The sequence below is a fragment of the Colletes gigas genome, unplaced genomic scaffold (genome assembly GCF_013123115.1).
Source record: "Colletes gigas isolate AHSC1104 unplaced genomic scaffold, ASM1312311v1 Colletes_gigas_Sc00030, whole genome shotgun sequence".
Lineage (NCBI taxonomy): Eukaryota > Metazoa > Arthropoda > Insecta > Hymenoptera > Colletidae > Colletes > Colletes gigas.
This window is the reverse complement of record NW_025106659.1, coordinates 1754786-1782664: the sequence shown is the minus strand read 5'-3', so window position 1 is coordinate 1782664 and position 27879 is coordinate 1754786. Positions and strand designations below refer to the sequence as shown.

The 27879-nt window shown below is 35.5% G+C and overlaps 1 protein-coding gene across 2 annotated transcripts in view; it reads left to right on the top strand.

The window, feature by feature from the left end:
- Positions 1-1011: 1011 nt before the first annotated feature.
- Positions 1012-27879, top strand: part of LOC122401933 (glutamate receptor 1-like) — a 458535-nt gene continuing 431667 nt past the window's right edge. For both annotated transcript variants that reach the window (XM_043404374.1, XM_043404373.1), the window contains exon 1: positions 1012-1239. In XM_043404374.1, coding sequence (XP_043260309.1) covers positions 1020-1239 — 220 coding nt within the window. In that variant the 5' untranslated portion in view covers positions 1012-1019. The remainder of the gene's footprint in view (positions 1240-27879) is intronic.

Genomic DNA, 27879 nt, shown 5'->3' with positions numbered 1-27879 from the left:
GCACCAAAAATGATTGTATTTGACCCCCCATTGACTAATACTTTTTTGTAGATACCAATGTGCTCTATTTCAGAATCGTCGTTTGAAAATTGCGTTTTTTAATCCGTTTCATAGTCAACTCACATGTATTTACGCATACACTACATCTGCTACCCATAAATCCTAATTCAGTGAATAGTTTCTCAACTGACCGCCATCCATGAGAAGAGGCCGCTAAAATCATCTCCGAATTTCCAGGTCGGTATGGCAGTGAGATTGGGCCATGAAAGCCCATAAGGTGAACGTCTACTCGTATACCTCGTCTGTGGTCGCGACACGATGAGCGTCATTCCCAACAGAGTAGTCGCGCTGCCCTCGATGTTTACATACGATAATCTGCTCCGCGACTAGTTATCGCCGCTTTCGGAGGCGGTCGCCACTCAGGGCGCTCCAGTTTTTACTTTCATGGTACCGACCGAGCAACGGCGTCAGAACGCATTGGTATCTACCGGCAGAAAGTAGCAGGAAATGCCGGGTGTAGGGAACGTGCGCGGTGCGCTTCTGTCGTAACATGCGCGTTAAGCGTGCGCTTCCACCCCGAACAAACACCGAGAAATAGGGAAAAAGCAGGTAGACAGAGAGAGGGTGAGAAAGAGGGAAAATGAGAAAGAGAAAGGGAGCGAGCTAACGGTGATTGAGTAAGAGGGAATGGGGGGCGAGGGAAAGCGAGAGAGAGAGAGTGAGAACACAGTGTTGGAGAGGGTATGCGTCGGAGTTGGTGGTAGAGATGGCACCGAGACCAGGATCTGTAGCGTGGTGGGTGGTAGAGGGTAGAAGAGGGAACAAGAGAGGAGAACAGAAACGAAGAGCAGCGAAGGGTAGGGAAGAGAAGGGCGGTAGGGCTGGTTAAATGGCGGCTGGTCCGGGGTTCAGGGACGAAGACACAAACGTAAGAGAGAGGGATGCTGGGGCGGTTCAAGCGAGATCGAGTTCACGCCAAGTGGAGTACGGCAGTTTGTGTCAGACCACGGAGCACGGAGATGCTCCCGGTTGTTCACGGAACGGGTGGTCCACCCTCGTCGCGACGGCGGCGTCGCGCGACGATTTTTCACAGTGCCGTGTCTGTTACGTTTGGAAACACCAAAAAGGTTGAAAGTTCGCGGATCAGCAGGCCGACGTCCACTGCCACTCTGATGACGACCGCTTTGTGCGTGTTGCTGGTCCTCCTGCCCGCGGCATATCCCGACAAGATCTCCATCGGTGAGTGTTCGCTTGCATGTCTTATTCGCTGATCGAGTTTACGGGTTTTGGGTTCGGGTTCGAGTCCGCGAGTGCATCATGCGAGTAGTGGCGCGTCTGGTCGAACTTTGTGCAACCACTCCGTTGGTTGGTGGAGGGTTGTTGCACTCGACTCGTAGGTGTCTATTTACAGTGGATGGAAGTAAATACTACGTTCTCGATGTGCAGTTTCTACGCTGGCGCGTGAAAGGGAGTGCAGTTGACGTTTTTTTTTTCTCTTTGCGGAGGAAAAAAGCAAAGATAACGACGGAGACGCAAACCAATGGACGTGTGCAAATTACGGATTTTGTACAAACGTGTAACGACCATCGTCCGTGTTGTTGAATATTTTCCGTTTGATGCATTGTCAGGACTATGCGTGATCCTTTTCAATGGAAATTATACGCGTGCACAACAAAGCTGACAGTAATCCGGGTCCGGTTGAGGGTGAAAACGTTCATATTATTACTATATTACAGTTTACGTGTTGTTTCCAGAACAATTGTTTGAAGTGTTTAACGTTACTATGATTGGTTTTCATTATTCGAAAGAAAACATTATCCGGAACTATGGTTGATTCATTAATGGAAAATGAAACGTCATGCACATACCGACGTTTGTAATATCATGATATAATATTGTTATGTGAAATTCGCGAATTCTATTCGTTCAATTACTCCACAAACGTTAGTAAACGGTGAAACAATTTAATATATTACGAAATGTTAATTTAATAAACTCTACATGGATAAGAAGTACTTCATAAATACTTGTATATTTTCGTTTTGAAACTGACTAACTACTTTAATTATTAATCTTTGTAGGGATTCTGTGTTACTTATTTAACATTCACTTGTTCCACGTACAGAATAATCATTATATTCGAGTAACATTTCTTCATAAATTCCAATTGTAAATTCCAAAGTAAATTGAGTGGTTGAAAGAAGTCGCCGTTAAAGCGATAAGTAACAAAAGTTACCCTTTAAAATTCAAAGTTGGTGTTTATAAACCTTAAGAAAAAAAGGTATTAGATGGAAATTTAGAAAGAGTTTTTTCAAAGTAATCAACATGATAGTCTTGCAAATGAACGTCTGTTATTCATTTGTTATGATCATTTTTAAATTCGGTTTTATATGATTTGGGTGTCGCTTAAAAGTTTAAATGGATAGAGTAAAACGAACAAAATCTATTTAGGAGATAATTCGATATTGTCAGTGGGAATGAAAAATGATTCTAAGAAAATCCGAAAAAACATTAATGTTACTTCATTTAGAATAACGATGAGTTTACTATTTATTAGTTTTATACAGAATAGATTCATTGTTTCTAAATTACATTTTGTAAAAACATAGTGACGATGAGTTGAATATGTTTGTTCGAAACAAGACGAATATTAACATGTATGATGATACTTAATTTCTTGTATGTGAACTGTAAACTTCATGTAACGAAGACGATAGGAAAACATAATGGATTGGACTATGAAATTCTTTCACCGTCAGTTTGTGTTTCTGATTGTTCAATGACCTCTGAGCGTTTGGGTCCTTTTTTAGAAAATAAATTATTCCAAAACGAGGAGTTCCTGGCCTCCAGCGCGACTGACTTTATTCATTTTGTGTGCATCAATTTCATAGAATCATAATGTTACTGACATTTGTAATGGAAGTTTGTTAATTAGTATTTTTAATTTTAAGTTTGTTAATTAGTAGTAAACTGATTTTGAAATTCTGTTGCACAAACACACAGAATAATGATGTAGATCGTTCAATTCATCATTGATTACGTTTCCAGTTAAAATAACTACACATAAAAAATGTTCATTGCTCATTTATTAATTCTATAGAGAGCAAAATAGCAGAAGAACAAATTTCTAGAGCTATTACAGTTTGTGCGGCGTTACAATAGAATAATGTGAGTTTATGCGACTTTTCGGTTGGAATTGTTCATCTATCGTATGTCTATGCGTTTAGTCCCAAGTTCAATGGTTGAACTCTTTAATTTGTTTGATCAATAGAAATTCATGGAATTGAAATAGGTACTAGAAATTAGTTTTAAATGTAGCAAATACATTATACAAAATAAGACATTTACTACGCTTACGTGTAGTAATTTGGGAACTGGTTTTGAGTATAACAATGTGTAGAGTACAAGGTTTTATCATAGGTGAAAGAGTATCAAGTTTTGAGTAAAAATATATCGATCCCCTTAACGCGATACTTTGCTCCTTCCCGAAAAATTGCTTCGCGCAATGTCTGGTTGAAGATCAATGTCAATAAAATTTTCAATAAAGCAGCTTTGATATTTTCGGTACCGAAGCACGGACATAACACTTTTTACATTAGTAAACACGGCTGTTTTATTGAGATATTCGATGATATTAAATCCCCAACTTAATGTTACGCGAAGAAAATAGTCGAGGAACGAGACAAAATATCCCGTTAACTGCTAGGTTTACGATCAATATTACGTTAATATGTTTATATACGGAATCTAATATTCTTTCAAAATTCTGAAATATATTTATCCATGAAAAAAGCAATAGTACAGTATTTAACGACTTTTCCGAAACCACGAAAGTTCCATAGGTTTTCGTAAATACTTTATTAAACATGTTCTGTATTTAAATATACAACGAAAATATCATAAAAATTACATAAAAAATATGAGGTATGGAAGCAATAGTAAAAATAATATTGTCTCTTGTCTGCTGTTTTATAAAAAAAACTTTTGTTGGTATTTTCTAATGACAGCTCAAATATTTTTCATATAAACATTATAAACGAAAATACTTTTAATATTTAGAAGATCATAAATTCACGAACCGAAATATAATTGAAAGTAAAATTCTAATAAAGTGAACAAATTGGGGTGGTATTGATTCGTTTCAAAATAATAAACATAGCTTGTATCAACGGATAACATAAACATTATTTAGTATCCTTTTTATCCTAAGAGGGAAACTCTTATTGTTTTCTTGACATTTCATATGTTTGTTACAAACTTTTAATAAAGCATGGAACCATGTTTACATAAAATTCTCGTCTTACTTTTAGCCACAAAACATGCTGGCAAAATTAGTACATAAACCGTAAAGTACTTTGTGTAATTCGATTTCGTAAATCCAGGGTGAAGTGCTTATATCGTACCAAATTCGGAACCTTTAATATTAACTCTACCAGCGAATAATAGGTACAGACGATCGAGAGCGTAAGTTTAAGCACTCCAAACTGCGCATACAAATATTTTAGAGTATATTTATAGTCTGATTAAGCATTGTTTGTTAAATATAAACGCTTCGACCCGTAATTTTGGTTCTTTTCAGAATAAAAATGTTGATCGTTAATACTTTGAAATATACGAGTAAATGAATTGTAGAAGACGAACGAAATGTAATTAAGTAAATATAAAAATGAGGGTAGCTACAATGGACAGTGAATTTAACATCAAATTAGTCAAAGAGACAAAATGAAAAAATAAAATGTGTTCAATTTTTGAAGTATACAATCTGACTGTTTACAAATTCAAACGTTTGTTTTTCGTGTTTAAGGTTTGGAGGGAAGAAATAGATTAGAAATCGTGTAAAAAGTTACAAATGAGAGGACTTGCAATCGATATGGAATTAATATCAATTAGTTAAATAGATAAAATGTATAAAATTTTGTAAGTATAGAATATGACACTTTATAAATATAAATGTTTACCTTTTTTGTATAAGACGGGAGGGAGAAAATACAGTAATGAATATAAATCAAATTATAAAAAAAGATTATTATATATGTATATGTCTTACATAGTTCGAAATTATCATAACGTACCTCCACTATTTTTGAATTTTGCTTCATATTTTGTTTCTCATCTAAGTGATTTTATTCTTTTCTTATAGCTACCTCTAATTTATTAAGAATAATTTAGATTCCAGATTTGGTAATTTTTAAGGCTATTATTAATTTTATCAGCGTGTGTTTGGTTTGACGAACGTTGTTTTACAATTATTGCACAATTTGTTTTCAATTTAAATATTGAATTCTTGTCTAATTTTAAAAGAATTATTTTGAAATTTGACAATGATACGAACTTAGTCTTTAAGTTTATGCGAGACATTAGGTAAGAAAGAAAGTAGAGTGCAGAAATGTTATTCCTTTTTTATAAATCATAAGTATTTCTTATTTTTTTTCCAGATTGTGACATAAATGTTTAACATTAAAGTAAAGTTTTCTTTGCCAGGTAAATTTTAAACGATACCTATTTTTTGTGAAACGTACGCGCGCGTTTACAAATTGCGTGTAATTAAACAAACGGACGAAGAACCCGCTGGGAAATGTGTGTAATTCGTACTAAAGGACAAATATCTCGAAAACTCGCATGGCATAAACATCGTTTGTACGGTAGCCTGGGAAACTTCGTAGCTCGAGTCGACTGGTGTTTTTCAACTCCGTGTATCCTGGATTCAAGCGCCCAGCAGTTTCTCTTCGAGATCCAAAATCGGTCGCCCGAAATCCTCCGTCGCGAGCGTGATATTCGGTTAAAAGCCTGGTAGATTACCATCAATGCAGATTTCAGGGACGTAACGTCAGAAGTTGCGGGAAATGATTGTGGAGAAGGAAGGGTGGATGTGCGGGTGTAAGACAGAGAAAGATAGAGAGGGGGTGGTGGCGCAAACACAGAAATAGTCGGAAGTAGGTAAAATGAGAGGGAATAAGCGGGAGAGGGCAAAAGTGTGAGAGAGAAAGGGGAACGTTGAGCGAGGAGTGAATGATGAATGCCTATAGAAATGGCGGTGTCTTTCTTCCACTCACGTAGGTATGTAGGTAGAGAACTACTGGCTAAGTCGACGAAAAGACGAGGAGGAGGTCGTGGCACGAGAGGTGGTGGTGACGTTGGAGGAGGATGAGGATTGTGGAAGGTTCGTTGCCTTGCCAAGTTATACCGCACACGGCGGCTTTCTTTGCTACTCGAAGACCGCTCTCTCCTACTTCACCGCCACTCGCTCTGTATATTTTTACAGAATTATGCGAAAGACCTCGCGAAAATATATCAGTGGAACGCGTCATCGGTACTTGACCCCGCTTATGATATCCAAGCGGCAACTTTCTGAGAATCTTCAGCTGATTCCCCGTTGATGTCAAGTTGCGCGTGCAGTGCAATTGCATATTTTGATCTGAATCGTCCCGTTAACCCTCGAATGACTACCGGTTCTGGCGAATTGCACAACAAAGAAGAAGGTTGTTGCGTCGCGAAACATGTCGTTCCATTTATAACGGCAAATCAGCGTTTACATTGACGCTACAAGTCATTAGCTAAGTGGTTTTAGTGTCAATGTAAACTAAATCACATGATAATCGCCATAAAGGGCCCTCTCCAGCGATCTCGCGACCTGGTCCTGACCGTTGGGCCAGGGTTTTTACCGATAGATAGTTTTTACCGGCTGGCTTCTTACATTAGGATATAAGGCGCGAGATTTAGCATACAAGGGACACAAATTTACAAAACGTCCAAACAACACGTTCAACAGAAATACAGTCCACTACAAACAAACCAACGCCTTGCATATCAACAGATGTGCAAGAAGAGCTCTCGACGTGCAACACATTGCACAAGCTCTCAACAAAGGTTACGCTTAGTGAATACTCTCTTTTCAAATTTTCTTCATTTTCTACCCCTGCAAATTATTTTCTGGTAAAATAACACATACGAAGGCGTAACTTGATCGGACGATGCGGACGCATGTTGCAAACAACACTTTTATGAAAAGAAATTAGATTTACAGCAATCATTCGTGAAATGAACGTCCGGGGTTGGTAAATTTGACGATTTGAAATTTCACGTTTCACTGATTCCAAGGGGGATCCCCCACTTGGAAGGGATGCAAATGTTCAACTTACGAGTCACGTGTTCATTTTACGAATCATTACAACAATATAACAACAATATAACTAGTGCATCAACTTTATCGATGATTAAGTATTCTGAAGTAATATAGTCATTGTAATACTTTTTTTATAAATGATCTCGATCATGAGCAACGACGACAGTGCAAGCATGCCAAATTGCAACGATATGTATCTTCAGGGTTCTAACCATTTCTTAGTCATCTTCGCGACAATAATACTACTACTATGAAAATCACTGTCTTCTTTTGAATACATATTTTGATTCGAATATTACAGGGTTTGATAAATCAAGGAATTTCCCCTTCTTCTAGTAAAAAAAGTCGCGTAAAATAGTGGAATTGTTATTGATTTGATTTCATCAACTTCAGTTCACCAAAAGAATGAAGTTTCGTTCGTATGGCTTAACTTTCCCCATCCTTTATTTTAGGTGTAGGTTCAGAGTCTGCTGAGCGAAAATTAAAACAATGAAAATATCGAGGTAGACTATTTTTACCGGTACACTCTGTATGTAATTGCAAAATAAAGAAAACTCTATAGGTTCGATTGACTAAGTCTGTCAGTATCGTGACGATCATGTTTGATTCCTCATCGTGCAACGTCTTAATTAGACGTAACTTCTTGTTCTGAAAGCGTATGTTATCTTCTAGCGAAATGGTTTCGACGGAGATTGTTAGTGTCTTCTAGTGGTTTCAGACTCAATTGAACAAGTTCAACATAAAAGAGTTCATAGATGAAAAAATTAATTTCTCCGTGCCGTATTGAATTTACTGTTGCAATTGCGGTCAGGTTTGGACGTTTTAAAGATCGCAATTTATAGCGGTCTTCGTTATGAATTTCACTTACATCGTGAATAACGTTTTCTCCTCGCTGGCTGAAAAAGAAAACGCGGAAAGATTGTATTATAAATTATTACATTCGTTGAATTTAAACGGGCTAAGTGGAAATTCAATTAAAGTAGATGTATATGCGGTTTTATGCTGACCTTGTATTTTTTGTGCAGTCGTCGGAGCTTTTGTGACGGAAATTTTAAAGCGTAACCTTATTTTAACAATATTCAATGGAATCTTTGCTAATGACATACTTGAACAGTTTAATACGCGTTTTCCAAAGTGACAAATAACTGAGATACTTTATAAGTTACAAATAAATTTCCTGTTATTTGATGAAGTCGTTTCCGTTTCTATTTAATACGTCGTGTGTTGTAATGCGTAAACTGTTCACTGTTCACTGTTTATCATATTAGAAGCAAGTTCTTATACAAAGTATACTTTATGTTGGTCATGAATAATTATTTTATTTTCTAACTCAGACTGCTAAGCACGAAAATTTATAGTCTGCATTGGCTTGACTCTGTTAATAAAACATTAAATGTATTCCATTAAATATACTTAAAAACTTTGAAAATATATTTCCACTATCCATCGGTAATTATTGTTTGGTTTGGATTTGGTAAGTTATATTAAAGAAATAAGAAATGTATTTTGTAAGATAATTCATAAGCTGAAGATTTTGAAATTTATTGCAAAAAGAATATAACATTACAGGGATTCTCTAGACAATATAAATATAAAAACAATATCACTGCATCCAATTAATATCGGGAAACTAGTGTATAAGTACAATATCAAACGAGAATGTTTTACAGTGAAAACGTGCGTTTGAAACAACATTCACCGATAAGACACGTGAATTTAAAAAGAATTAAAAATCAAAGCATTTCCCCATTCACGGTGATATGTAAATTATTTGTCAAAAATAATTGAAATTACACACTGAAATAGCATTCGTAAAATAATGATTCATGTTTCAAGCTCTATTATTTATATACATGTTCGATTCGAACTGTTTATATTATAATACTTTCATTTCTTAAAATGATACTGAAACGTACCAAGAGATTATAACTCGGAAACAACGCCAAATGGGACATAAATTCCAAGGAATTTTTCTTGGTGTTTTGGTACCTTTTTCAAGATCTGACTGCTACGTACATGGGCATATTCTATACGTTTCCTTCATAACGGCATTTCCGTGTACGATCCGAAAATACCACTACCGCGACTCTTTTGTGCGCAGTGTAAGCAATTCTCCCTCAGGTCGATCTACTTGACAAATGCGAGGGATTTGTGCTATATTAGGGTGAGCCAGAAAGTATTGCGCATTTCATAACCCTAATTTATTATATGATAACTACAAAAAGAAGTAACGTAATTTCAAACACGATAATTTATGATCTTTTGCTATCGTTCCGAAACCAATTATTTTACTTGAATAATTTCATTTCACTTTTCAACTCAAAGGTCATATAATGTAGATATCTGAACGTATTTTTACTGTTAATTTGGTATTAGGCTTATACTTTATAGAACAGAGAAGTTCAGTTTTTTTAAGGATTCTATTGTTGCAATCACTTTTCTATTATATCTGTGCGTTGCTACGACTTAACGTTATAAAGAATACCTAGCTGCAGCATTTGATGTATAAAAAAGTACCTCATTTCATTTAAAAAAACATAGTTGACCTTCCTTATCCTTGACGCGTCCGCCTAAGAAAAGATTAATCACACAAGAATATACCCCACTAGATACCATTTAAGTTCCCTATGAAACATTTTTCGCTACATGCCAGAATACCGAGAAAATCAAGATGTCAAAATCGACTGAGACACCCTTGTATATATATTTTATTTATATAGCCGTTGCAACGTACAGATATAGTAGAAAAGTGATTGTAACGATAAAACCATTAAGAAAAACCTAATTTCTCTGTTATGTTCTCTCATATATACATATACATATTAGGCAACTATCTTAATAAAAGGACAATAGATGCCACGCATCTGTTTAGAAAAAAAATAATAACTTTGTAAAGTCTGGAAAAAATTACCCTAGAAAAAAATGTTTCTTGCAACACAATGGTTTCTTCGAACCATTCAAATGACATATCAAATACTTTCTGTGCCTCCAGAATTACAGGAGATATTTACAGTGAGTGTAAAAAGTATTCGTACACTAGTCAATTTGAACAAAAACTTTACAGAACTTTGTTTATTACAAAAGTATGTTAACAAAAACATGCATACATATTCTTAGAAATCTCTGGGACAAATGTCATTAACAACAAATTATTTATTTATATTTATTATGAAAATATTAACAAATTTCCAGAAATTGACCTAAAATATACGCGTAATAAGTATTCGTACAGTCTTTGATTCGTAACATTCCACATAGAACGATTACAAGATAATCCATGATATGTAAACATACTTAGCATCAGTATGTCTGGAGACGCTGTCGGTATAGGTAGTATCCTGAATTCAAACATTATCAACGAAATTATCAGTAAAATGGGACGAAAACGCAAGGAAACCTCTGAAGAAGAAAGGAAAATTGTTATAAATTTACATAATAAGTGTAAAACACTGAGTGAAATTTCTAAAGTTTTAAATAGACCGAGGTCCACGATTCAAGGAATCATTGACAGATATGGCGATCGAAAAACTGTAAAAAATAATCCAAGAAACGGACGTAAACGAATAATAAATGAGTATACCGGCCGATGGATAATTATAAAATAAAGCAAAATCCAAAGATAAGTGCGGTGAAAATCACAGCTGAACTTAAAAATGATCTGGACATTAATGTATGCAGTAGCACAGTACGTAATTTTTTACGGGATAGAGGATATCACGGCCGAGTAGCTCGTAAGAAATATTTCGTAAATGAAATTAATAGAAAGAAATGATTGCAATTCGCGAAAGAGTACGTTAATGTTCCTATGGAGCACTGGAACCGTATTATATTTACTGATGAGAGTAAATTTAACATATTTGGGTCAAATGGACGATATACAGTATGGCGGAAGAAAAATACCGAGTACGAAAAAAGAAATTTGAAGCCGACCGTAAAGCATGGAGGAGGATCAGTCACAGTTTGGGGCTCTATGAGTGCGAGCGGAGTTGGATCCCTCCATTTTATTGATGGTATCATGGATCACAAAATGTACATCGATATTCTAAAAGAGCATCTTCAGGTTAGTGCAAATAAAATGCAGTTACAGGGCAATTATATATTTTTGCAAGATAATGATTCAAAGCATAATGCTTATAATACACGTCAGTGGATCCTATATAATGTGCCGCAGCAATTAAAAATCCCTCCACAGTCTCCAGACGTAAATGTGATAGAGCACTTATGGAGTCATCTTGAAGAAAAAATTCGAGACCATCACATTTCTTCGAAACAAGATGTAAAAAATGCACTTTTAGAGGAATGGAACAAAATTTCTAGTACTATAACCAAAAATTTAGTAAATTCAATGCCGCAAATGCTTAAAGCGATTATACAATCTAAAGGAAATCCCACTAGATACTAAAATAGCAAATAGACTGATTTTTGTTACGTTTATGTACTAAAATTTACAGTTTTTGTTGTAAAATTAGAAGTGTACGAATACTTATTACACGTATATTTCACGCCAATTTCTGGAAATTTGTTAATATTTTCATAATAAATATAAATAAATAATTTGTTGTTAATGACATTTGTTCCAGAGATTTCTAAGAATATGTATGTATGTTTTTGTTAACATACTTTTGTAATAAACAAAGTTCTGCAAAGTTTTTTTTCAAATTGACTAGTGTACGAATACTTTTTACACTCACTGTAGGTGAACCATCGTGTGTAATCGAGGAACCTCTCGTGCCAGCGAGAGGTAGCGGCGCCCGTGAATTCCGGATCGACGAAATAGAATTAGAATAGCCTTGGGCCCGGTCAAACGTGTCGTTTGATTCGATGAAGAGAGCCCAAGTAAAATTCTCTTTCTTGGTACATGCGATTTCCGTCTGGCAAGGAGCATCTCGGCACGCGGGCAGAGGTATGCACGGTGCCTTTGTGGATGAAGGTAGCGGTGCCTACCACTCAGACGACCTACCGTCCGACTAATACGATTAATAGCACGCCGCTATCAGACAAGGGAGACAGGAGAGGCCGTGCCCGTAGCTTCTCTATCGTCGTGCACATCGTCGAAGAATTTGCCTTTCGCTGGTAGAGTGTGGCGCGCAGCGAGACAAAATCGAATTTTAGTGCATCCCGGGCATTGCGAGGCGAAATGAGTGCTCTATGGAGCTAGGTCAGGGAAAAAGTGTCTCGCAGCCATTTCACGGAAGTATCCGCCGTCATAAATCGTACCCAAATTGCTTCGCTCGACTATCAAAGAGAGACGTTACGTGCTAAATGTCGAATAGGTTTTCAGAAATGAAAAGAATAAAATTTGAACATCAATGGATGTTCCGTTTTGTATTTTAGTACCATCTAGCCATGTGTGTAACATTGTAACCTCCGCGTAAAGAAAGATGTTGCGGGGCTAAAATGCAGTTTCAAATTACCTTTCTATCAGACTTTCGTTCTCATCGTATTCTGGTTAAGCATTCCTTTTATTGCTAGAAAATTTACCTCATGAACCTTATGAATGTGAATTTATATTGAAATTTGACCAGTGTAAGCGTCAACCACATTGTTCGTCGTTATTTTTTATTGCTGCTGCATCTTGGATTTCTATTATTGGAACTGTTTACTGCCTGTGTTAATGTAACTTCTTGGTTTGTAAGTAGCGCAGCATCAAATGCTTGGTAGATTTTAACAGATTGATTACTGTTGAATTACTATATTTTTACATAAAATAGACAAGTGTCTACTCAATTTTGCCCCTGATTATCACAAGCTCACGAAAGTATTCGAACGATGACACATTCCTAATTGAAATTGACTTTAATTAGATTTAATAGCATATCGTAGATCACGAAAGTATTCGAACTGTAAGTGTAATCGTCGTATTAATAATATTTTTAGCTAACAACGAATGTAAACAAACATTGTTCAGTTAATACACTAATAATCATTCAGATGTCAAAGTCTGTAGTTTCTTTTATAAATTGCATGATTTTCGTATTGTAGCTCAAGTTCAAAATAGAATTGTTGATTTGTTAAAAACGTTACGATTTTCAACACATTCATTTGTAATTGCTCCGACTCGTTTTACTGCGTTCAACATCCTTATGCATTTCTTCTTTCTCATTTTTAAACTGCGTTTTTAACTTTTTCGAGAAAGTCTGATTAATTTTATACGTGAATATTTAATGACCAAGCTTCTGAGAATCTATTCTATTCTATTGTTTACATTGTTTTGTGAATTTTTCATTTCATTTTCTACATTTCCTATTCTTAAGAGTGACTTTTAAAATTTTAATAGATTATTATTAACAAAAATGTTATGTATTTTTCATATACCATATTTTTATATTTACATTATATTATTTTTATACTTACATTGCTATCATAAATAGTATACAGAGTGAGTCTCGTAACATGACGATTTCAAATAACTCATAACCAGTACAAAGGTGTATTAAAAAATTGTTTGTTTTGTTAATCCCATGAAGTTAGTCTTGTTACAATTGCTAGTTTCAGAAAAGTACCAGTAAGTCATGAAAATTTTAAAAACAAATTTGTTTAAATTCAGAAAATTTTGAAACATTACTAGCAAGTAGAGTAGTTCATCCGTAACGCAAAACCATTGTTCGTTGGTGTCATAATATAATATGAGGAAGTGAACCTTCTATTCCCATATTCTCATTGGCGGTGAAAAATATCGAAACAAACGTTGTAAAAGTTATGCAAGTCTTTATGTCTGCAAAATTGTTTTATTTAAATTTATTTGTACGCAATATAACAATATAAAAAAATTCTTCTCATTAAATTTAGAAAAATATATCTCACTGTTTTGTTTAAAGTTTGTTTATTTAACGGATAAAATCCTTTTCCTCGGATAAATAAGGAATTTTATATAAAACATAAGATGAGAGTGATGTAAAACTGAATTCAGAAGTATACAAAACAAAACAAAATTTTGAATACATATATTCCGGGAGAAAGAGGAGTCTGCCTATTTTTAACGGAATAATTTCACTCCGTCGAGTATGATTATAGCATCAACGTGAAATGATTTTACGTTTCGAACGAACTACTCGCACGCAATGTTGCAAATTTAAATTTTCGTGAACATCTCTTGTAAGTATGCATGCATGTTTGTGTACTATACGATTGGAGCACGCAGTGTTTATGAAACTATACGCGTTGTATCTCGCTTGCAAATTACACTAGCTTGTGGAAAGGGTAATCTGTACAAAAGGTTGGTATTCTGCGCAGTAGAACGACAACTGTCTCGGGGGCGCGGCGCATCCGAATGCCAATTTATTATTCGCATAATCGGGCGCAATCGGACCGCGTTATTCGGCGGCCGTGTAATAGGGGACCGGATTGGCTGTGTTTCTATAATTGATGCATCAGAATGCCTGCCTATTAGAATGACAAAACCGCCGGGTCGTGTATGGTCGTCGATGCATATTCTCGAAAGGGGCGGCGAGGGGTGGATTATACACGACGCGCAACCACGCAGGATACCCTCTCTAAACCTTGCCTCGCGATATCGTCTATATTCGCGCGAAGTTGCGCGCCATTAAAGCCGCCGATCCGGAGGAATCGGACATTGGAATTGGCGAAATTAGCCAAAACTCGGCCGCCGCTGTTACTTCAACGTAACAAACGCGAGCAGACGTCTATTAATTAACTTGGGAAATTGAACTTGTTCGAGATTTCCTTTCTCCCGGAATGCCGCGAAACATTAAATTATAACGATTGCTTCGAACGCAAGGAATAGAGTCGACCTTAACCACGGTTCAATCGACTATTCCTTAGAATTTCTTTCATTAATACTATTCTAACTTTTTAGTAATATCATCCACGAGTCTTTCTTCGATTTTAAACGCGTTTATTTTCAAAATTTGCTGTCTCGCACAGTTTTGCACATTTATTTTAACTTCATACGAACGCCACAAAATTTATAGTAAAGTTAAAATGACTAAATGTAAGAAAGCGGGACAATAAAGTCGCTTTAGAAAATTGTACGTGTACCTTAACACTAAACCTACTTACTAAATGCCCAGTGTTCCATTTTTTCTTGTTGAAACTTCTTTGGATGCATAGAGTCAAAGTTAATTTCAAAATAAACATAGAAGACAGCAAAAATTATAGTAGTCGTTATGATCATCGGATAGAGGATGCAGTGCCCTTTAAAATGAGTGTCCGTACAAGTCGATAACGTGGTTAGTTTCAGAGATATAAGGGTTCGAAGTGTTTATTTACTTGTCATTGTTTACATACGTCGCGAGATCAATGAACTTTCACTACGGCCTTGGCAAGGTCGTTGATCACACGTGCTCGTAGTAAATATTAAATATTACGTCACTCGGTCACGATTATCACGACTCACGTGTGAGAAAGAGAGAGAGAGAGAGGTCTGACGCATTAGATAGAGATAGAGACAGTTTAATTTAAAAAATTAACCCTTTATTTAAATTACAATATTTCTAAAACGGAAAGTTGGATCGACATAAACCTAAAACGATTTTAAACGGGAGACCTTGCCACTTCTAACAGTGGTATAATTATGAAGAAAACACTAGTAGTTTCAGAACTACACGCGTCTAAAGTTTTAGTACCTTTAATACGCGTTGTTAGACTGTTCCAAGACAGTGGAAACTGAAGATTTTCTCCTTTCATCTTTGCTATATATTTCCTATTTACATCGAATGTTAACTAGAATTTGATACCAAATTTTGTCCGATTTTTTACAAAACAATATAAATCGCTCAACCGGTCAGATGATCAGTCGCGGTAGGCAGGACAGACTATATATTTTTCTCCGAAAACAAACAATAAGAATAGAAGTGAATATGGAAAAATTCATTGTACGTATACTATAAGAAAAGTCATGAAGTTAAATGGTAGTAAAATAACATTGTATGTTAGAAATTCTAAACGAAATTTTAAAAACGGTTATTTGACCATTCGTGGTAGGTTTGGCGTTAATTTGCATTTTCCAAGACGGACGAGCAAAATGTCCAGTGACATTTGGACGGAAACGTAACTAGGACAGGTCCCATTCAAAGTATCTTAGGGTACTTATGTAAGATTTAACAAAGAGAATTGTATTTGGAACAAATGTACAAATGATATAATTGTAGAAACGAATTTGAAATACACAAAGCATACAATCCTTTTACACAAATTAATAATTAGCAACACAGATTAATATCGTATAAGAATCACGTCTGTCTTTCACAACCGCTCGTTTTGTTCTCCCCGTTGTTTCGCTGTCCCTGGTTACCCATTCCTTCTCGAAGAAAACACTTTCCACCCTTTTGCACATAAATTAACATTCAACAAAACTACAGCGCGACACAAATGTTCAATACAAATCTCCTACATTCACGATATCGAAGTTAATCAGTATTTAACTCACGTTAAGTCCTGAAGTTGAATAAATGTTATGCTATTAATAAAGCATTCGCAATGTTTACGTTCATTTGTTTACATCCAAATGCGAGACTTCAGTGTCATCTATCGCCGAATTATTTCAAATACTGTGGCAATCAATTTATGGCAATTTTTCCTTCAATGTCATCTGAAAGGCACCGTGTAGTGGGCCGTTGAATTTGTCTTGACGTCAGCTACAATACTATGAAGTTAAAAATACCTAGTTCCATTTAAAAATATAACAGTAACCTTAATTTTTTATCGAAAATCAATTTGTTTTAAAATTTAAGCAACTGTAATTTCTTGTTGGTTAAATATTGATTAACTTCGATAGGAAACATTTTTTTATCAGACTATCGAAAGGGGGGTGAAAAATCGTGAGGACTAATTCGTGCCTCACCCTATATATGAAACTTTCATGTTTAATAGTCAGTATTTTATTAATTTTGTTCTAATTCACATATTTCTAAAATAATTGTTTTGTGATAGAACATCGATATTTTTTAAACTTTGATCGTTGCAAAACTAACAGGATTTCTTAAAAATAGTCCTTTAGTCAAGCATCTGTTTTTAAAATGCAAATATACATTTTATAAGAAAATGTATTTGGAAGTTTTTTGAAATTTGTCCTGATGGATTCAAAAGAAGAAACTTAAAGATATAAACACGAATTAAATTTGTTTATTAAATTTAAAAGGCATAACGAAATATATCATTGCATAATATGCGACACACACTACTTAAATCAGTATACAGGGTGTTCGGCCACCCCTGGAAAAAATTATAATGGGAGATTCTAAAGGCCCAAAATAGGACGAAAATCAAGGAAGTTTAAAGTTGCGCTCGTACTGAATTTTTTTCTCGAAAGTGGGTAGGATTTCGGGAGTACGTGTATTATCCAAAAATGATTGTAATTAACCCCTGTAACTAAAAATAATTTTTCCAGAACGATTTCAAAATTTTTTTTCGCCGAAAAATTTGTCGATTTTTCTTAAAAATTCGTTTTTCATTGTTACTAAATTTGTTTGACGCTTTACAGAAATATTGTCTAATACTTTTTTGTAAGTACCCATGGGCACTATTTCAGAGAGAAATTTCAGTGAATTATATTCACTATTGTAGGAGTTATGGCTCTTTGAAAATTGGACCATTTTTATGGGGGTTTTCTTTCTTTACGGAGTTAAGGAACAACTTTTCCAACATTGTTAGAATTTCGATATATTTTTCACTAAAATATGCGTTATTTGCATTTTGAGACATTAAGATTCTTCAATCCGTTAAGGAGTTATGATGTTTTAAAGATTCGCATGAAATTTCGGGGAAGCATTTCTGGCCTCACATTAGATTTTCAGTAAGGAATTTTTTTCACGAAAGCGCGTAGGATTTCGGGGATATGTCTATTCACCAAAAATGATTGTAATTGACCCCTGCAACCAAAAATAATTTTTTTAGAATGATTAAAAATTTTTTAATAACTTTTTAACGAAGCCTTAGTCAAGAAATTGATATTCTTGATTTTCGTCTTATTTTGGCCTCTAGAATCTCTCATTAAAATTTTTCCCAGGGATGGCCGAACATCCTGTATAAATCTACATAGCTTAAAAACTCGATATTACATATTAGACACATATTTAGCGTCATCGTTTGAGGCCCAAAGTAAAGTGATAACATGCGCTTGATTTGAAAACCGAGAACCGCGATTGAAATTCCGACAAGTTCCCAAAACAAAACTATTTTCCTAGTTCGTATCACGTATCTTTAAATTAGTTAAGTAATTGTTACATATTTTTAAAAATTTCGAATCCATCGATTCGAGATAGGGTTTTATTCGAGTTATTCTAGCTCTCTATGGATCATGCAATTACCCGTGCGCTGTATCATTTTTCTCGTATGTCGTATAGAATATCTTCGATTAACTGCATTTCAAAGTACAGTTAGATCAGACAAATGTTCTCTTTTCGTCTCGTTGCTTTACGTGGCATTTTTAACCGCGATCTAGAAAGAAAAGAGACGCCGGTCCATTTTCAAATTATTTGCAATTGGTATTTAATCCTGTCCTTACCTCGATTACGAATTGTCTATTCTGTTGTCTAGCCATTGAACATCAGTTTCAATGAAATGTACACCCCTTCGATATCGGAAAATAACGTTACCCTACCTTTCCACGTGAGTTTTACAATATCGCGGGCCAGAATACATCCACCATTACGACCGGCGCAGCAATAGTAGAAGCGTAGAAGCATCAGAGACGACCGAGAGTAATCCGATATTACCGAGCCGCTTTTCCACGTAGAGACGGTATATGCCTTCGTGGAAGACATCCTGAGGGTTTTCAGTCGATGCAGACTCACTGTTACGACAGGCACTTCCAGTAGTGCAGCTATGCAACGTGTCATACGTACGATGTGCTTCGTGGCCATCTTTGTTTCGATAGTTTGAAAGAAGGGGATTCGTCAGGAACGAACGAAATTCGTAAATATTTTTCCTCTCCGATCAATGACGAAAACATACTATTGCAATCGAGACTTTCGAACAAATTTTTCCACGGAAAAGATACTATTAAAATACACGATTAACCACTATTATAAATATCAAATAAAATTGTTCGTGTTGTCAATTTATCGTCGAGAAGTACTTTGTGTTTTAAGTTTTGACCAACAATTTTTCGATTTGAATTTTGTTGTTTGGCTGATAATTGATTGTCTAACAATAAGAGATACTGTGCTTGCACGGGAACGTTATAATTTAGTCGATGAACGTGATTAGTAGAACGGAATGTTAGAAGTCAGTGGTGGCACGAAGTTTCTGACTTTCAAATCTGGAAAATAGTTGAAATTTATAAATATTGGAATACATTTGCCAGAAGATCCCCTATGCACTCCGTGATGATTGTAATTAACATGAAAAGACTGCATTTAGTAGTACGAGTATTATAGAATAGTTCCATCTTCTTTACTTAGTCAATAAAAAACTTGTACCACTACATGGCTGAATACAAGAGACAGTACATGGTTTTCAAAATTTCTGAAAATAACGTTACAATATTATTTGACAACCATTGTCTCCGATGAAAGTTTATTTTCAAAAACAAGGAAGATCTCTTAAAAAATACAATTAAAACGAAAATATTTTAGTACATTTGACAGATAACAAAGAAAAATAAACGGATAATAAAATTTCTGTTAAATTTGTATTTAAACTTTCTTTACATTTAGTTCTTGCGTTGTTTACCTAATTCACATTAAAATTATCTTCGTAACTTTATTTTGATTATTCTACTACTTTGTACATTAATGGCGCTTCCAGTTTTTTGAATAAGTAAAAATAAAAATATTATCGTTAAATCAAGACTCATCAACGACCCATCGATATTCGATCGATAATCGCTAGTAACAACCGCATCTTGTACTCACGTTGTTACTTTCGGAAGTTGGGACCAAATTCTAGGTTATGCGACAAATGATTACATCTGACATTTATGGAACACCATTCCGAATAGACAAAGTGCCATGTACGTCGACACGGTGTGTGCATTAATTCAAGTGTGGAGTAATGTTACCTTCGACACGCGACATTGGCTAACGCGCGATGACCAATAACTGTTTAACACGTCTGATTCGAGGCGTGGAGACATTTAGCAGAATACTAAATTAAGGAAACCGTGCATTGCTGCTGGGCTTAAATAAAGAACACAATAATGGTTAACGATTGTTTATTTAAAGGATTACCTAAGATTACTACTAGCACATGCTAGCACATAACAGCACACATTATTAGAGAGCATATCTAAAGAAGAGGAAACTGTACACAAGATGGCATGAAAGTTACTAGATACTATTTCACAATTGCCAACAACGTATTTAAGTCAAGGATGGCAGAACTTATTCACAAAAAATCACACTATTGTTTGAGCTTAAGTGGACTAGTATTTTGTTTGAATCCAGTAATTTTACTAAATGCGTAGAATGTGTAATATAAAAGTGTGAACAAACTTTTTGTCTTTGACGTTGGAACGTTTGGTTGTCAATCGTAGAATTATACATAGAAATCAATAGGCGAATCGAGAACTTGCGGGAAAGCAATCGGTTGGATAATCCTGTAGCGGCGAGTACAGGAATTGCTGCCACAATGCGTTACCATATATGGTTAGCTTAGTAATAGCACAATGAGATACCTCGTCAATGATAACAGCTTTGCGCACAACGACCGATAGTTGACGTCTGCGAGAATAATAGCTGTCTACTTTACTACTTCAGAATAATTAACTGTTAAATGTTATATAATTATTTCTTTATCGAACAATGGAAATTATCGAGAGGGAAGATAATTATTCCTTTCTTGTTGGTATTTTAGAGTAATGAGAATTAACGTGTGCTATTCATGATTGAACTATTCAATATTGTTTCGACTCCTTCCACAACTTTTAAGTACAACATACGGAAAAAATGTGAAAGTGATTCAGTTATTTTCCTATTTTCACATTTCTTTATATAGTTACTTGCTTTTACTTGTATATATCTACTTACATTAAGTTCAGTTTTATTTTCATACACTATACTATACATATACATACAGTATACCTCCACTATACAATACCATATACTTCATTATCTTTAAATTTAATTTCAATAATTAATGATTAATAGTGTACATCAATAGCATCTAAATGTATCGTAAGTAATAGTTTCTATTCTACAAATATTTAACTATTCCTTTTTCTCTATTATGATCTTAACAAATCGCAAAAGTAGTTATGGTCGGTTTCTAATGCAACAAACAGAATTGTACGAACCCTGTCATCGTTTTCTAATACACACGTTTCTTGATTTTCAAAGCATTGCTACGTTTGTTATTAGACAGTTGTAGAGAATCCAGATCGAGTCATCAAAATTTCTGAATAAACGCGAAACGCTGTACATTTTTAAAAACAGCAAAGCAGTGCTCTTCGTGGGATAAACACAGTTCCATTGAATATCCCGAGAAACATCTTTCTGTAAATGTGTCTTTGCGGTTGCCTTATGAAGTACATTTCTACAGGCTTGTTTCCTTTGGAAGGGAACGAATGCAAAGGGGATGAAAGGAACCAGAATTTTTCTATCCGGGATATTTATTGCGTGGAAAAGGTACTTTGCTTTGATGCTTTGCACTCGGTATCATCGTTACAAGTTCAAGTACGAACTTACACGTTTCGCCGAAAAGGAAGTACCGGTTTCGTGTTTCTAATTGCCATCGCGGTCTGTGAGAAATTCAACCGGGAAACGTCTCGTAAAAATATCCAAGACTGAACACTAAAACTCGGTTGAGAAGCATAAAGTAAGGAAGAAAGAACCGAACGTGAAATCCATGACAAGTGTTTGCTCCCACAGAGTTAGCGGAGCTCGTCGTTTGGCAATTACAAGACACGATCCCAAATATAACCGCAATCGAAAAGATGAGAAGATTCTGCCTTTAAAATCCAAACGATTACATGCAGGGCCAAAATGCGCGAGCGACCATTTGCAAAGTGTGCAAAAAATGATTTAATTACAAAGAATTTTTCAAATGGCTACGAAAAAGAATAAATTTGCTTTAACACATTAACGACGGGGCATTTTTATTAAAACTTTCCTATTCGATGGGTGATTTTCATGATATTGAATACCTTCAACATGTGTATACTAAAAATGTGATAAGTATTTTTTTAATTAATATATTTTATTGAAATTTTTAGGAGTTATATGTGGATAATATTCGAATTAATTTCTTGTGTTATCGGAGAAATTACTAAAAAAGTACGCACTTGTCGCAAAACGAGAATACTCGTTTCCCGTTGGTAATGTGTTAATATAGTATAAGACTTGATGACGAGTAGTCTCATGATTGTGAAACTTAATGTCAAGAACTTGTAAGAAGTTAATAGCGAGAAACACTTGTAGATACGGAGAATAATCCCGTTATCGATGATCAGACCCTCGATAGGCAGAATAAGTGGAAAAGCGAACGCGCGACGAGGGGATGAATACTGAGGTAGAGAAAGGGTGAATAGACAGACATAACGAGACAAACCTGGGGACGAATAAGCAGATAGACGTGTCGCGAGAAGAAAATATGGAGGTAGTAGCGAAGCAACGGAACATAGTACGAGTAGTTGTATGAGAGAAAAGTGGAAAAGAAAAGGGACAGAGTTATGGTGCGTTTGAGCCCTCCGAAGCTGAGTTGTCTGTGAGAGCGAAGGAGGAGAGGACAGAAATGAGGAGAAGGGTTCTACGACGTAGATAGAAGAGGAAGAGGAGGAGGAGTGTAAAAGGAGAGAAAGTTCGAGTGAGATGGAAGCTGAGAGATCGATGCTTGACTTCGTCGAGCTCGGCTACCCTTCTCCATATTCGGCTTCCACAGCCACCACCGACGCCGCACAGCCATTTGCCAGCTTCTTTTTGCTTGAATCCGGGACGGTTATTAAAACCTGCGTGGCTCGGTCGTTCGGTAACTGGCGCTCAACTTTTCCCTACTTTCAATTCTTTGGAATTTAATTAAAGTCGAGATAAGAAGCGCAACATCAACTTCCCAGGCCAACCGATCCGCTGATTTTTATAATAACGCGAATCTATTAAAGACGTATTTCCGTTGTACACATAACGAGTCGTAAATAACTAGAAACCGATCGTCTTACCCGAAGCTGATAGCAAACTTTTAGAATCGATTTAATTTGCCGTTGGCAATTGGGTTTCGAGTTTGTGCAATGTTCCGATTATCGTGATAGAAATGTCTGCGCCATTTTGGTTGCAAATTTTGTTAACCGGTATAGAATTTTCAAAATCACATACACATGTGATTCGTTTGATCTTTATTTAGAGTTATAGTTATTTTGGTGTTCGACCAATTATCTTTCAACTGCAATATAAAGTTTAGTTACTTATATTATTGTCGACTTCACGGTTGAATTTTCGTCACGCGACGACTATCGTCCATGAATTAAACAACATCCGTTCTGTGGTCTTTAATGGCAAGGATTATCTAATATAGCAGTCATTTTGGAAAGTAGATTCCACGGATGGTCAGAACCCGCCACGGCCAAGGGATATTTCCTGCGATATTTTACCGTCCACGCGTGATACGTCGACCCATTAATCCTGTTCTTGTTCGCTCTTCTATCTTTGTCTGAACCCCGTATGATTGTCCTCAGCCGGAAACGTGATAACATGGTCATAGAAACAGTTTGTTACATGACACCAAAAAGGCGTGGTGCGTTAGGAATGGAAAGAGGAGACGCAGGGAGCGTTTTACGGAGCGACTAATATTTTTAAGTCCCTCCTGATCCTTCAAATGGCCAACGATGCCCTACGAACCATCGTAAACAACCTTTTATTCGAAATTGTACCTATGTGTCTAATAGAAACATCGTATTAGGGTGTCCTATAATTACATGATAATTTGAATTATTAATAATAGCTGAAACTTGTGGTACAATTAGAAATGAGTGTTAACCAATTTTTTGGTCCATTTGAAACATCCAACATCCATTTGAAAATTTATACGTATAAAATATAATAATGAAATCTAGCCTCTCGTCAGTTTTTCTAGGACTGTCTATTCTTTTTAGACTCGGTAAACTGCTCATACACATTAAAAATAACAACCATTATGTTGTAAATTTTTTATTAATTTTTTCATTACTGGTACTGTACGTTCATTATTAAATAATAATGAAAATAAACGCAGTATCGTGCAGAGTTTGTTTCGGTTTATGTTCTAGTAATTGTACCGCCTTTAATTATTTTGATATTCAGAAAACCCTTCTCGTTACTTAATGTGGAAAGTGTTATAAAAATTCAGAAAATATTATGGACAAGTTGTTATAGTTTTGTCCGGTGCTTTTACGTGAAATTTTTCATTGTTTCCCGTGTCTCTTCAGTTTCCAACCGTCTAATGAATGTAACCTTCCGTCTAAATTAAAACATTCCCGCCGATGTTAATATATTTCCCGTTGATGCATAATATTTTCCTATACGAAAGAGATACGCACATTTGTTACGGTTCGTGAAACGTGTAATCCGTCTCGTGGCGAGTCAAACGGAAAGAAATATTAGTAGAGCGTGCAATGCAAAGAAAGCAACGAGGAAGTAGGGATAGAGGCGATAAAGGCGACAATTTTAAGGAAGCGTAGGAGTCGGAACGATTTTGCACGCTCGCTTACACGGATGCATGCGGGTTGCTTCACGTTTCATGTCGTACGCTTCATGTTTCGCGTATGTAATAGGAGGGTAACTCGGAAGTTACAGCAGTCCCAAAGTTGACTCTGGTTTCGCCTTTAACGCCGGATTAGTGCGGCTTCGTCAGGACTCATGGTAGCGTTTAATCATTTTCACTGCGCCCGGAATGTTGCAGATCCCGACAACGCAAAGAGAGGGTTAGTCGGCAAAAAGGAAAAGACAGGAAGCGAATGGAAGGAAAGTCGAAGCTTATCCGGCTTCGCTTTCCCGTTGTATACTTGTAAAAGCCATTTTTAGCGACCTTCGAGCTAATCGGTTCTACAAAAAAAAATAATGGGTTTTATTGTAATATGTACTAGCTGTCTAGCAACTAGGAGCATCGTTAATAAGTCTGTAATTATCGGAGAAACTCTTGCTGAAATTGTATACTTGTACACAATAAGGTATTGTGCGAATTTTTGCGACAATTCTTCACCGATTTCTCTCTTCAAAATTATTTTATTCGAGCTGAACAAAAATTCTAGATGTTATTATGGCGAATTATTATTTAGTAACATAAGTATTAATATTTATTTATAACTTTAGCGATTAAATCCATGACACGATATTTTAAATAACCCAAAAACTAAATTAAGATTGACACTATCTTAGAAGGGGTTAAAATAAATGTTCGAAGGAAACAACTTCTTTCATGCGAATTGTTGGCTCCTACAAAGTTCATGACGCCGATTATTTAGCAAATAGAGAAGAAACAACACTTATTTGCCAACACAATAATTTATTAACAATTCGAATATATCAAGATAAAACATGTTAATAGAAAATGTTCAGTACGGATATGTAAACGGTTCAATTCGTACAAGTTCTAATCCATTAAATCTTGCATACTGACTTTAGTATACGTCACTTTCCTATTGTCAAGTGAGGTACTAAGATGGTAAAGTTGCAAATTCCTTAAATTTAAATAAGTCCGGTAAATCCTGTGCTGCATATTAAGTAATTTGCAAGGTTATAAGCCCTTGTACTATTAATATTTGAAAGGAATAAGGAACGTGTCCTAAGCGGTTCGACAATAACAATGTTTGGAAGTCCAAACACGAATTTTATACATATTTTACTGAATCTCAAAGTAATTTTATTTCGTTATTAATATTTTTCATAGAGTAACATATTTACACAACATTCTATTCGAGAGATAAATTTTCTAAACAGTGTGTTCGGTTGCCCATGGAAAAAATTTTAATGGGAGATTCTAGAGGCGACAATAAGACGAAAATCAAGAATATCAATTTGTTGATTGAGGCTTCGTTGAAAAGTGATTAAAAAATTAAATTAAAAAATGTCAAATCATTCTGGAAAAATTATTTTTGGATGCGGGGATCAATTACAACCATTTTTGGTAAAAAGACATACCCCCGAAATCCTATGCACTTTCGAGAAAAAAATTCCTTACCGAAAATCTAATGTGAGGCCAGAAATGGTTCTCCGAAATTTCATGCGAATATTTAAAACATCATAACTCCTGAACAGATTGAAGGATATTAATGTTTCAAAATGCAAATCACGCGTATTTTAGTGAAGAATATATGGAAATTCTAACAATGTTTGAAAAGTTGTTCCATAACTCTGTAAAGAAAGAAAAACTCCATAAAAATGGTCCAATTTTCAAACAGCCATAACTCCTATAATAGTGAATATATTTCAATGAAATTTTTCTCTGAAATAGAGCCCATGGGTACTTACAAAAAAGTATTAGACAACATTTATCGAAATTAAAAAATTTCAAATCATTGTAAAAAAATTATTTTCGGTGGCGGGGATTAATTGCAATCATTTTTGGTGAATAGACATACCCCCAAATTCCTACGCACTTTCGAGAAGAAAATTCTTTACCAAAACTTTTAAACATCAGAACTCCTGAACGAATTGGAGGATTTTAATTATTCAAAATTCAAACAATGCGTTTTAATGGAGCTCTAAAGCCCCAGAAAAATGGGCCGAAAAAATTCATTGAATATAAGGTTTACTCGTAGATTGCCGTTCCACAGGCGGAACTTTAAACGTTAATAACTTTTTAACGAAGCCTCAATCAACAAATTAGTTTTCTTAATTTTCGTCGTATTTTGGCCTCTAGAATTTCCCATTAAAATTTTTCCCAGAGGTGGTCGAACACCCTGTACATCTTCAAAAATTCTCTTTCTTTGTTTGCGTTTTCATTATTAACCGCACACTCTTCAAATTTCTCAACACAATGTATTTTACAATTATATTTTTAATTGCAAACCGTTTTTTAACAATATTTTATTTATTATGTAAATAATTGTACTCATTGTGTACCCGACAAATATTCGAACTGATGTTTCTAAGAAACAAAACCCAGCATCAAAAAATTATTCTGCAATACATTATCGATTAATCTTTCCTCGTAGAATGATCGTATTTCCGTTTGTAGCACCAGTTATCGAACACCCAGTATGTTAAAACAGGTCACCCTGTATGCGATTCAGCATTTAACTTGTGCTAGGGTAGCTCGCGAGTCGGGAGATCGAAGTTGCCTCTGATTTTGCGTTTGACGCTGGATTAGAGTGGTTTCGCTAGGATTCTGGGTGGCGCTTAATCATTTCCATTGCCCTCGGTACGCTGCCGTTCGAAGAACGAGATGGAGGAACGGTAAGAGGCGAAAAAGGTTGGAAGGAGAATTTACTTTGAGCCCTGGTGCTCGTAAGTTCCATGCTGGGAATCGAAAAAGAGGGGAACCGAATTCTGGCGATCTTGTTGAAAAATATTTTTCTCGTTCGTATACTCCGCAAACATTAGATACGAGAAAGCCACTCCAGAAGGCGTTTGCGAACGATCGCTAGAATATTCGAATTTTTTTTCTTTTTTACGAGCTTATGTTTATCAATTACATGGATTTGATGCAAAACAGTTACATAATATGTATAGAAGTGGCATCAATTACGTATAATATGAGACACAGTGCGTACAACACTAGTTGGTTGTTTTTTTAAGCAGTACAGAGAACTGCTAAAGAAGTTAAGAAGCTGGTTAAATAAGTTATACAATGATATTTAAATGATGGAATATAAAATAATTCTGTATTTCGAGTAGTTCTAGCCGGAACATTAAATTTAACTAGTTCTAGAATTTCCAGACAATTTACAC